Raw genomic sequence first — 13118 nt, 5'->3', positions numbered from 1 at the left:
AACATTTAAAAAATTACCAATAACAGATACAATTTAATTAAAATGTCTTAAAATGTGATTCATTCGTTTCATATTTTTTATTTTATTGCATAAATTGTTAGAAGTTATTATTATTCCTTTATCTCTATCATAAAAATATAATAGTTTGAAATAAATAATCGTTTAGTATTTTAATAATTTTTCGAGTGTCATTCTAATTACTTTTTGCACTTAATGGCATTTTATTCATAATAAAATCGACAAGCGCTACGGGCACTGCTTAAAGAGACTAGTGTTATAATAATATGCTTCTGATTCTAATCGCTTTCATTGCTCATCATAATATCTTTTTGTAGATATGTTTTATAACGTGATTGCTATTCTCAGATGACACACTATGACATGATTGCAACAATATTATGCCGAAAGGCATGCTTTTACATTCTTACATCAGTTCTTAACAATGCAAAATAAAGATAAGCATAGATATGAATATCGTATATTTAAATAAGATAAGTAAACTGTATAAGTATCAAGATACACTATCGCGTCACTCAACATTTGATATACCGTGACTTGATAATGATAGATGAGGCTCATAGCATAACGAAAAATTTTATCTTTATTTTTGTTTATGTTTTACGTGCAAACAAGGCTATTACTAACGAGGCAAAGCCTGAGATCGTTGAATTTTACACAAATTTGTTCACTAAACTTTTCCTTAATTGAAATAAAGATAAAAGAGTAAAAGTTAAGTGTATTCTATAATATAATAAATAAATTAACATTTCATTTCTACGCATACAATGAGACAACGTTTAACCAACGGTTAGACGACGACAGCATCGTCTAATTAAGAATCATAATTCATTTTCTACACGCATGGAAGCGGATACAATGGAGTAATTATACACATTCCGCTGAAGCCTGTGCACATTTCCTAGCTCCGCGGCGTGTTTTCGTCGAAATATGCGCCAGTTCAAATTAATGATAATCAGGCATCGGGCATCGAGCGTCAAAAGCAGGATAATTAGATTTCGGGGCGAGGCGAGAACAATGAACCGTGCGTGACCGGCGCGGTTTCGCCGTTAAAATGCGCCAGAGTTCCGCAATTCGCCGCGATAAATTTAACCTGACGGACCTTGTGAATCACTTAAAAGCACGTGTTACGTACAGGAGAACTCCTGCGCGATCGACGGATAATCCAATACCCCGTATCAAATGGCAGAGTTATCGCCCTCGTGGATGCGACAAGGTAGCAAGGCTATTTCTGATCTCATATTCAGGTACCGCATCCTGGGAGAGATAGACTTGAATGAATAGGAAATGATAACGGCACGCGAAAGAGAGAGAGAAAGAGAAAGAGAGAGACGATTTCAACATTTTCATTATCGACACGCTACAGTGACATCAATAAAAGTAATAGAGATATATCTATCAATCACTCATAATTTTTATCTTGATTTCCTTCCTCGTTCGTATTGATGCCATCAATACGAAAAGATCAAGCAACAATCTTTGGAACGACTTCGGTCGAATTGCGATCTCTACTTTAATTCAATTAGCAAGGACGATGAAACGAGATGGACGAAATAAAGTCCAGTTACTCGAAATCGAGAGAATCTCTACGTTTGCCAGGGGACGAGATATGACCGCGTAAATGTTTACAGTCTTCCCTTATCGGACCTAGAGATCTAGGGATGCACTACCTGGCCGTCGAAGCCGCCGGAGGAGTTTTGCATCGTGCCGTGGGTCGACGAGGTGGAGTTCGGCGGGGATCCAGAATTTCCCACGTGACAGCCCACGCCGATACCGATGCCGCCGCCGCCGCCGCCGCCGCCGCCACCTCCTCCTCCTCCTCCTCCGCCACCACCGCCGCTGCCGCCGCTGCCACCACCGCCACCACCTCCGCCGCCTCCGCTGCCACTTCCGCCATTTCCGCCATTTCCGGCGCCGATCCCGACGATGTTGTTATCGCTCCTGTCCATCCTCTTGTCGCGAAGAAGACGTTCCCTATCCTTCCGTGCGCACAATCTACCAAGACGATTCTCTCACGAGCCGCTCCCTTGCGCACTTCCGCCGATCGTCCGCGATCCCTCAAGCATCCCTCCCTCTCTCGGACGTCCGCGCTTTCACGTGGAATCACGTGGGATCGACGGATTGATCTCGCGTCGCAGGAAATTCCGTCGCGATCGCATCGTTGCACGGCCGTATACGTGGTGAATGCGTCGATCGCGCGATCACTGATCAATGATGGCTAGAGCAATTCTTGCGTAAAGATGATCGTGGTGTTCAAAGCGTCGTCCTTCTGCCGTCGATTGTTAAATAAAATCGCCTAGCTTCTTCTTCTTCTTCGATGACTTTTATCACCCAGAACAATTCGATTAATATCTAGTAAAAAATGATCGCCCAGCGATCGTTCAAGGATTCGTTAATTACGATTCCTTCGTCGATGTTTTCCGTTGGAAGGAAGCAAACACATTTGACATCCGATGTGAATCACACAGTGTTTTTTGATATTTTTTTTTTTTTTTAATAAAAAAATAATGTTGAATACCGCTGCTCCGAAATCTACAAAGATCAGTTTGCGTATTGCCTTTCTGTCGTTCTCCTTCGACGTTGTGCAATACTAATGACCAACAATCAAGATAGATAATTATCGTCTTTTAGATTTCGTTGTTGTGTAAACTTCATCTCTGAGAAACATCGATTTTTCCTCATCGTTTCTTCCTAAGATTATTTGCACCGTTTCGTAATGTTGACAAGATCCACGAAGACTCACGAGTGCGTAGACTCACGAAGAGGAAGAATCCCGCTTATTATACACCATTCGCAAAACTCGCAAGGCAAACAACACCCAGGAAATCGTCTAAATGGACTAAATGGTCCAGGTCTTTTATGAAAAACATCCTCAATACGTACCGCTTTAAAGCCAAGTATAACGTAAATTTTTCAACGAAGAAATTCCTCAACTTACAGGCACGCTAATATATCGCGATTTCTCCAAACGTCGCGTTCTCAGATTTCATTTAGGATCACCTCAATTCCGGATCATCACGAAATCGAAGAAAGCTTTCATCGCGCGAAGAGATCGCGCTTGCACTCACACCTCGCAGGGAGACAAATTTCGGTCAGAGCTCGAGATCTCGAAATGTTAGAGTCTAACGTTCAGCGATCTCGCGGTCAGCAGAGAATCTCGTGGACCGAGATTCGACTGACCCGTTTTTCTCCATCGTCGCGAATTTCCCTTCCTCGTTTGCCGTTCTCCGCGCGCGAGACTCGACACTCGCTCCCGTTCGCCTTGCTCGGTCACGCAGCCACGGCTTCACGACACGGCAGGCCTCGTCGTTCCATTCGTGCAACGCCTCTTTTTCTTCCTTCGCACGCCGGGCTTCGGAACGCGACGTAGCGTGAAGCGCTCGATTTCGTTCGGAGACCACGCGGCCCTCGAACGTTCAATCTCTCGAATCAGTTATTTCAGTAATCCCCGAGGCTGTATCAAATGAGATTTATTTCCAGCAATTTCGAGCTAAATTCGAAGTTAAATTTCTTGCCGTTTCCATTGATGTTTCTAGCCCTTGCGGGAACCAAAATGCGATTTTATCTAGCAGATTCGTTTTTAATTTTCATTAGATACGAAGTAGATACTAAAGTTTACAATTATGTGCGGAGTTTAGAATCGTTTTGCTCTATTGAAAAAAAAATCGTACATTCTTGATCAATAAGTTTCTGGTCGAAAAACGACTCTGTATGAGATGAAAGAAAAGAAATTAAATTGTAAGATCTTGTAGAGCGACAACGAGCGTTTGTAATAACTTTAATAAAAGTTTATTTTTCTCTCTTCGCGATTTGATAGCAATTTGTCGCTTCTTCTAAACTCTTCTTCCTTTTCTTTATTTCAGATCATTGTTGTTCTCAATCGAAGGAAGAAACCAACCTATCGACCGCATTGAATGCACATTCCAATCGCAAGACGCTTCTCAAGTCAATTATTTCGCTTCTATTCCCACGATTCAGAACGGAGTTTTCTTCTTTAAAAAGATCTGAGATCTTTTTTCTTAAAAAAAAAAATACTATCGAAAACGATTGTTTAACTTAAGAATGTATTTTTCGCACAATTATTCGGCCTATTGTGCCGAAAATGATCACTCTTTTCTGTATATTTTACGAATCATGTATAATTCTGAAATTCCTCCTCTTTGGTGTTGTACTATGTATGAGTATTACGAAACAACGGGGTTAATTTCACGTAGAAAAAACAAAGAGAAAAAAAATTGATGGTTCAGAAACTAAATTTAAATACGCTACATCTAAAGCAGCGAACGTCTATCTTGATTGTTGATATGTCAGCGTAACGCGCGCGCGAGGAATTTCCCAAGCACGATAATTTTCAGTAACAAGAGCGGCTTTAAGCGTCGTGTATAATTATCACGACGACAGCCCTTTCTCGAGGAATCCCTCGTCTCGACGAACTTGTCTTTCGCCTCACGCGGCACAGAAATACACCGCGGCCCGCGCCGCCGCTACTGCCGACCGGAAGCGCATTTCCAAAAACTCGCTGAAGGCCGTCGACACAAAACAGGTTCCCGACCGACCGACCGGCTACCCGCGCCACGGTTGTCCGAAACGAAACCCGCCTAAACCGGACCGCGATTTAAATCGCCGACGCGGACCGGGACGACCTCACTCACTCACGTTTTCGACTAGCTGGACGATCTCTGCCGAAGATTCGATTCGATCGTGAAGAACCACGATCGAAGCGATTGCATCATCGCCAGCCTCGGAGGAGTATGCGACTCGAAGGAATTCGCTCGAAAAAAATTGCAATATTCACTGCGAGGATGCGTGCGACCAGAACCCGGAGCCCGGAGTTGCAAAACGACTCGACTTCCTCGAGACCACGATTCAAGCTCTCTCAAGATCGCAATCGGCGTTTCGCATCTCCGGCATTTCTTCGCGTTCGGAGCACCGTTCGTACCGTTCTTCGTTCCTCGTGTGAATCGACTACGCGATCGTGGCGAAAATGCACGTTGAATCGACGTCCACGGTACGGATATATATCGGCACTATCCGCACGCACGTATATACACACAGGATTCACCACGTTCCACAGGGGCACGGATGCACGTTTTCGTGTCGCACGCGCGTGCATACGGCCTTCGCGTGCGTACGCTGCGATCCAGCAGCGACAGTAGCAACCTTCGCGAACCCTCCCCGAGATCGCTCTTTACCTCCTAGCTACTGACTAAAAACTGAGATCGAGATTTCGAAAAGGAGAGACGATCACGCGGGACACAAGAGGCCTCCTTTTGCCGAGGCGCGAGAGAAAGAGAGAGTCCTGGCGACGAACGCGTTCAGTTTCTCTATCGCCAGGTCGACTGGTCGAGGTAGAATCGGCCGAGGACTGCAGGGACGCAGAAGGACGGAGCGGTGACGGAGAAGAGAAGAGATGGCGGTGCTTAACACACAAGAACGGCATGAAAGATGAAGAAAGACGGAGAAAGAGAAAGAGAGTGGGAAAGGGAGAGATGGAAGAGGAGAGTGGAAAGAGAGAGGAGAGAAGGGCGAAGAGGAGGATTAGGTTCGAGAGCGTGCCGACACCGGTTTTGCCTGGTCGGTTCGCTTAGTTGGCAAGACTACAGGTAGAGGTCGGTCTTCAACATCTTGCTCTGGTGTGTGTGTGTGTGTGTGTGTGTGTGTGTGTGTGTGTGTGTGTGTGTGTGTGTGAATATTGTGTGGATACGTGTTTTGCGTGTAGGCGAGCGTGTGGGCGCGTGTGTACGAGCGTGTACGCACGCGGGGCCAGGCTATGAGACATTAACTGGAATATGACACACCTTACACCAGCTGGAATTCTGCTTGTCGCAGCCTAGGTATCCGCTTTCCGTTTCTCTATTCTTTGTCCTCGAGCACCGCGAGAGACCGGGGGATCATCCGGACAAAATCGCCGCGGAATCTCAGGCGAGTGCGATATGAGACTCGCCGTCACGTTTCAGCCGTATTTAATTGTGCTTTCCGCGTTTCAATTAAAGCGGACATACATTCAGGATTTGAGGAGAGAGAGAGAGAGAGAGAGAGAGAGAGAGAGAGAGAGAAGACGGTGCAAACGGAATGAAAGTGCAGCTAAAAAGACCGACGAATTTACACGTCTTATCAGTATATCTTATCAGTAAATCTCTAGCTAGATACTAGAGTCATTGATCAAGCATGTAGAAATTTAGTATCCAATATTAACATGATATTCGAGAAAAACCTGCTTCATAAAATTGCACTATAGTTGCAATAGAAATGTAATCGTTAAATTAATTAACAATACTAAAGAAATCTCGTTATTGAACATACTCTGGAACGTTATTTTGTAAATCACCGTGCATTATTCCTTTAAGGAATTCTCAAATAAAAATCTTTGCATTAAACTGGAGCAGCAATTTATATAGGAGATTGCTCTAAACTTTCTATACTTTATTATCATCTACCTATTCTTTTTTTTTTTTCTTCATCTTGGCAATATGTGAATATATGACCGCTTCATTAAACGTAGAAAGCTTAAGGAGATGCAGCTGAAAAGAACAGACTTTGATGATTTCATAAACGAAATGAAAGTTGACCTTGAACGATCAGAAAAACGTATGATAGAAGAAATGTATACCCTGACGCCATATGGCCGGTTCAAAGACCGGCCAGTGCAAGACGCTAAGCACAGAGAGACTGATAACTTTATGAGATTAATAACGATATTTTCTTGTCACGAGAGATCAAATCTCGAACTTGGCTTATCTACTTTCCTACGATCATATCATTCAAGAAACTGAATTGTTTCACAAATTCACTGCAAGTTTAAAATGTCTAATTTTGTAAAATGTCTAATTTTTTTCTCGGTAAAGATTTGCACCGATTAATTCTATATAAGCGTAATGCATTTATCTCGTAATATTTCTCTTCACACGTAGATTTGTAAGTCTAATTACATTTCTTGTGAGTTCTATGTGCGTCTAAACTCACTCCCCTTGTGAATGTGTGTACAATCTCAAATTAATTATCATTCCGCAGAATGGAGCCGCAGGTTCCGGCGCGTTTTCCAGAAAGAAAGTTGTTTCAGTGCAGCCTGTCTATTCGGCATGTTCGGAAACGGCTGATGATTCATAAAATTTCATAAACTCGTAAGGTAAGAAACGCTCTCAGATCACGTGAGATCACGCCGCTGAAACAAATCGCGGCGGTATCGTTCCAGTTGCGATCGGTGTAGATTACACTGGCGCGCTTTATATGGGAAAAATCGCGCTCGCTTCCCATAGTGCGTGCCTCATTACGTATGAATCTGATTAACCATCGCGTTGAATCCGTACGAGCGGATAACGGACTCGAAAGGGAAAATCCCGACGAGGGGCTGCCCGTACCACTTTTCGAGCGTGTCGACGAGAATATGAATTGCGCCGCGTGAATCGAGGAATGCAAAGGCGTTACTCTACTCGTCTGTGTGCACAAGTTTTTGTGCACCTTTGATTCCTACCGTTTCGAAAGAATCTCGATAAAAGAATGGAGTTTTTTTCCATTCAATGTCTATCTCCGATCGTTTTCTTTTCGACGTAAATAAACTAAAAAGAAAATCGGACTAAAGAGCTAAAGTCCTACGTAACGCGCATAAAATAAATAGACAAATAAATTTTGATATTATTTTGGTATTAAATGAATTGAAATGAATGATCATTTTGTATAAAATCGTGAGATAATTCAGTTATCTCAAGACAATGAGAGATTTAAAGAGATTTAAAATACGAGTAGACCTTGAATTATATAGGATTAAATATGAGGTACACGTAAGCGTTGCAAGTAACAACCTTGCAGCGCTCCGTGCAAATGTTTAGGAATGTAAAACGCTCATGGATATGTACACGACCAGCGCATGATTCAAGCATTCGGAAAAATTTCTGCCGAGCGTCGTGTATCGTAGAGGGAAAACCGGATTCTAGAATCGTTACCGATCGGTCTGGAGTAATCGGTTGCGTAAATCGTCAGTGTGTTGACAGTGATCGGCGTGGGCGCACGATTATAATAATCCAATAATTATCCCCCCCGACTTATTCCGCTCGATTTTCGTTAATCGTCACTTGCGACGACGTACGAAAGAGACATAAAAATACGATGGGCACCCGGCGATAATAAGAAAATGACGATGACGATAGGACGGAATTAATAATCGCGGCATTCCGCTCGCGAGCGAATGCACGAGCGAGAGCGCGTGAAATGCAAGGAGCGATGAAAGTCGCGTCGACGACCGGGCACGCTCGATTTGCCAAGGAGCAACGTCATTCACAAGAGAGCAAGAAAGAAAATCTTTCGTCAACTCCCTCGGGCAAAAAAGGCCTATCGCCAACTTCGGCCTCCGATCCAATCTTGAGGACATTTCCTGTGGAATGCGCGACCCAGGTAGATCTAGGTACCTGCCGCCTGCGGCAGGTAGCTGCTTCAACCTTAGCAGTCGGACGGAAGATAAGACGACACGAGGGCGTGGTGCGTATTTGAAGATCTCTCATCTTATACCGGGTGCCCGGCTCCCATCGGATTATTATATTTTAACGCCGCGGAAGGAATGCGCGAGGAACTAACAAGCCGCTGATTGCTTGTCTTAATTCGTAATTAGGTGCGCAATTTCGCGCTTCATGTTCATCGCACACGCACATCTCAGAGTTTTATTTTTGATGTAATCTAAGAAAAAGCTTAACCCCTACGAACCCCCCGGCGAAATTGAATCCAATTATTAATTCGATAAAGATCAAATTGTAATAATTGAATTACACGTATAACAAATTTATTATATATAATTTTATATATTTATACAAATAAAAATATCAGAGAAATTTATCCTATATGTCGTTTACTTTTACCTTCTTTACTTCGTCTCGAAGAAATAATAGAATAGTAGAGCGATATAATACGATATATAATCTTACATTTAAGATTGTCGTTAATTTTAGAATCTCAGCCGATCCTAAGATATCATTCGAAATGAAATAACCATATAATATTTCATATTTAGGATGATCTTTTTAGTAATTGGGCTATAAATACTGTCTAGACTAACATTTAAATTTCAGTTGCATTATTTTAGGATCATGTTGTTTTTCTTTAAATGAAATTTTTCTCGAGATCGGAAGTTCTGGACACATTGTATAGCTGTCTCACTGACCTCCCCGCATTTTCACTTGTTCGTTCGTTTACCTGCATTTAATGCGATTGGCAGCCAACACACCCGCGCTATTGTGCAAGTAAAAAGGGAACGACACGTCAATAGTGTGCCCTAATCGCCCATTCATTCCCAACATTTTTCATATAAATTCGACTTATTTTGAAATTTCTGAAAGCGTGCGTAAAAGTAGAAGCAGTATATTTAGAGAGTTTTATGTGGGTACTTTGTTCGTGTTGCACGCGATAAAATATATGTAATAAACCATTACAGTATTTTCTGTATCAAATTTGAGAATGATTTTCCGATCTCAGTAATCTTTACCCAATTTACCGCTACGAATCTCTTTTTAAAACTGTATAATATAAACATTTTCGCGATAGTGAAAAGAGAAGCGATGTCGAAAGTGTTAACAAGGTAAAAGCGCAATAATTATTACGGCGTGGTTGGAAAGTCGCGAGATATAGAATGCATATTCCACATCTGTCGATGTCAGATTAGAAACGTTAGTGTCTACGATACTAGCACTTTCATCTTTTCCTTTTCGTTTTTTTTTTATAGAAAATTTTTTTTCGCTTTTTTATAAAAATATAAATAATCAAACCCAAAATGTGAGACGTTATTCTTACTTCTTCAAACTTCTTTCACTTATTTTTTACTTCTTCTACTTGTGCCATTTCTACTCTTACGACTCTGATAACGCTATTGTTCTCAACATTTTTTTGTTTCCTTAATTTGTCATCTTGTCGAAGGGCATTTGTAAAATATGAAAACAGTGTCTGATAAAACAAGTAAGTATTCATTTAGACTCACGTAATAAATTCCACGTCGAAAAAAAACAGATCGACATAATTAAACATACGTGTTCTTCTTGGAGTTTCTTGCTTTCTTTACGCGGAGATACAATGCTTGCGGCATGTTTTGGATCGTTCTATGAAAAAGAAGAACGAATAAAACAGGCGGACGGATAATTGCTGTGCAATCTAACACGCTACACGAATATATATCTAACGCTCGTGTGTCAGATTATGCGGTCACTTCCCGTGAAATTAACCTATTAGAAGTTAGCCCCCACTTTTAGAAATAACTTATTTTGAGAGTTGTGCTGAATTGTACTAGATTTGTGCTACATTGTGCTCGAATTTTAAAACCGTAATGTGACAAATGTCATAAAAAATGAAAAAAAAAAAAAATTTTAAGCTAGCCCCCCACTTTGCGATTTTTTTAATTTTCTCGATTGTGCCAGGTTGTGCTAACATTGTGCCAAAATATTATCTTTAAAAAATAATAACGATAGAAGTTATGATAAAAAATAGATTTGGGAAAAGAAAATATATAAATGACATTTATTCTTGTATCAGTCATCTAAAGAGCATACAAATGCATATCTAACATATACTTGCTTAGCACAAATCGGCACAACCGTCGGTTTCAGCACAACGATATGTACGACCCTCATTTCGCATCTCATTTTCGCGATAAATGCCTTTCTTGTACAAAGAAACTTTCGAATCATTCAGCGAATCATTCATATCTGGAAACACTAAATAAATTGTACTCGAGGAAAAGAGTTAAACTTCGACATTCTTTAAAGAGACAATTAATAATTGTCCCATAGAGAGATAGATGTATTTTAACGGAGGCACATTCTCAATAATGGCAGCATAAATAGCGGAAGTAACGGAAGAGAATAGGTAGGCCGGAAAATAGCTGGACAGTGTCTCCGGTTCATGCAACGCTACGCACGCATGCACGCACGCACGCATGCACGCACGTTGCGACATAGATGCGTGGATGTTGGTTGCACAAACCGCGTCGATCCTCAGACACTTTACTCGGTTTACCGCAGAGACGCAATAGATTTATACAGAGGAATTTTACAACCGCATGTTTCAACACCTGTTCTCGAGTGACATTACGCGAGCCTTGGCGTTTTGAGACGCCTGAATTCAGTCCAAAGAAATACATCTCCGTCGAGAAAATACATTTCTCCCTCTTTCTCTCCCTTTCTTTTTCTCTCGTCGCAGAAGCTTGCAATGTCTCAAGGTAGCATAAACGTCGTTTATACAACCGATACCGTCGGCGCAACAAACCCGTTGACTTATGCGCTGACTTGAGAGTGCTGAGACTTCGAAACTCAGTTCTCACTTTCCTCCACGTACCTTGTGTTTATTGCGTCGATGTCGTTTCAAGCTGCGCGTACCGGCGCCAAAGAGGAAATCGTCTTTCAGCAAACACGCCTCGTGCGTCCTGCTCGCGTTTCTCGCCTTCGTGGTTCGCCGCGTCCTCTTGTTCACGACGTGTCTTTTCTTTTTACCTCTGAAGATCTTGCGCAAGATCTTCTTCATACTGACGACTATGCGAGCGGACTTTACTCGGACGCAACGCCGACGATCATCATCGGGAACGATTATCCACGCGATTATATTAAGATAATGCGCGTAACCGATTACATAAGGCCCAATTGCACGCCGGAAAATTCGACGCAGAGTCGCACGATCAGCGATCTCGCGATCGAAGATGATCGACGAGAGTTCCCGTTCGCGGAAACTGCTAGAGTCGTGGGTGCGCATTCGATGCACTCGAACGATGCTCGAACAAACCACTAAACCGCTGCCGTCGCCGCGTTTACACCAAAGCCCATGGCGTTACTCATCGCGATGTGCCATGTGCGACGGGGGCGGCTCATGGCTTATCGTCGACACGTACCAGATCGACACCGCGTCCGGAATCCCCCCGTGATTTCCTCCGCGACTCGGTCACATGTTCGATCGATCGATCGATCGCGCGAAGCCCCGCACGTTCATCGCGCTTCCATGACACGGAAAAAGTTTGCCGCGTAAACACACGGCGTTAGCCCGCCGGCTGGCAAATTGAGTTTCACGACCGGATAATCTCCGCCTTCGTTCGCCTCTACGTGCAAATTCAATTCCCACGCGATATTCCGAGGCAGATATTATTCAGACGATTTCTTATTATCCGGATAAATGGCGGGTCGCGATGTTTCCTACATGTGCATATTTTAATTCTCAAAATATTCAAGATGTCGAAGATGTTAAAGCTTGCTTTATCCTTTACACGACGGAACATCGCGCGAAAGAATAAAAATATCATGTACCGTAAATAAATTTTCTATTTTGTGTATTTTGAATAGTTTAAACTGTGCTATTTTACGCTACATTCAGAGAAAGAATTATTTTCTTCTGTCTCCTAACGATATCTTTGAAGGCCTTTTATGTAAGACAAAAGATGTTTACCTTGATTCTTGATAACGAGGTCATCACACTTCTCATCGTACTGATATCGGTTACATCGGATGCACCATTAAAGGACGCGTGTATTGAGCTTTACACGACGAATGAAGCTAAAAGTATTTCCTCCGAAACTAAAGCTACTGAAAATGTTAACTTCCATTTCAACTTTGATTCTTTCTTCGTTCAATTTCAAGATATTATTCATTGTTTTAAATAATTTCTCAAACTCGTTAGATTATGATAAAAAAAAAATAATAAAATGTTCAACAGTGATGAAGTCGGTTCGATAATGCAATAAAATTATAACAAAATCGAGAAATTTTTTTGACAATTCTGTAAATAATAAATTAAATAAAATAATAAGATCATCCTCGAAGAACTTTAAGTATAAAATTTTCACAGTTTAAAATTCACGTTAATCTGCAGCAGTTTTCCTTGCTGCTTCAGCATTGCGATCTAACGAGGACACGAAAAAGCAAGTATCGTAAACTGTATCATTTTAATCATTCTGTGTAGTCTGCTCTACATCTGTTGATAACGTTAAGATCTATTAATCATTCGTATGATTGATATTTGCGGAATTTCATACAATATACCTATAATTTTATCCTTCATTTCACGCCTGACATTTTCTTCAAAAGAATTTATAGATTATTATAATTCCTTCCTTTTCGTAACCGTTTTACTGCATCAATTTTTAT

The 13118-nt window shown here is 41.7% G+C and overlaps 1 protein-coding gene across 8 annotated transcripts in view; it reads right to left on the bottom strand.

Annotated features, from left to right (window-relative positions):
- The window catches only part of pyd (zonula occludens-like protein polychaetoid), a 62469-nt gene that overhangs the window by 9303 nt on the left and 40048 nt on the right, over positions 1-13118 (bottom strand). The window contains exons 1-2 of one of the 8 annotated variants that reach the window (XM_089073028.1): positions 4288-6030; positions 1689-2550 (exon numbers count right to left, since the gene is read on the bottom strand). The exons of 2 other annotated variants lie outside the window; for them this stretch is intronic. In XM_089073028.1, the coding sequence (XP_088929154.1) occupies positions 1689-1967 (279 nt within the window). In that variant the 5' untranslated portion in view covers positions 1968-2550; positions 4288-6030. Of the gene's footprint in view, positions 1-1688; positions 6031-11325; positions 12536-13118 lie in introns of those variants that run through there. 5 more of the 8 variants (XM_089073029.1, XM_089073030.1, XM_089073031.1 and 2 more) reach the window with 5 other exon arrangements.

The sequence above is a fragment of the Pogonomyrmex barbatus genome, unplaced genomic scaffold (genome assembly GCF_055798465.1).
Source record: "Pogonomyrmex barbatus isolate J1 unplaced genomic scaffold, ASM5579846v1 scaffold14, whole genome shotgun sequence".
Taxonomy (NCBI): Eukaryota; Metazoa; Arthropoda; class Insecta; order Hymenoptera; family Formicidae; genus Pogonomyrmex; species Pogonomyrmex barbatus.
This window is presented reverse-complemented; position numbering and strand designations above follow the sequence as displayed.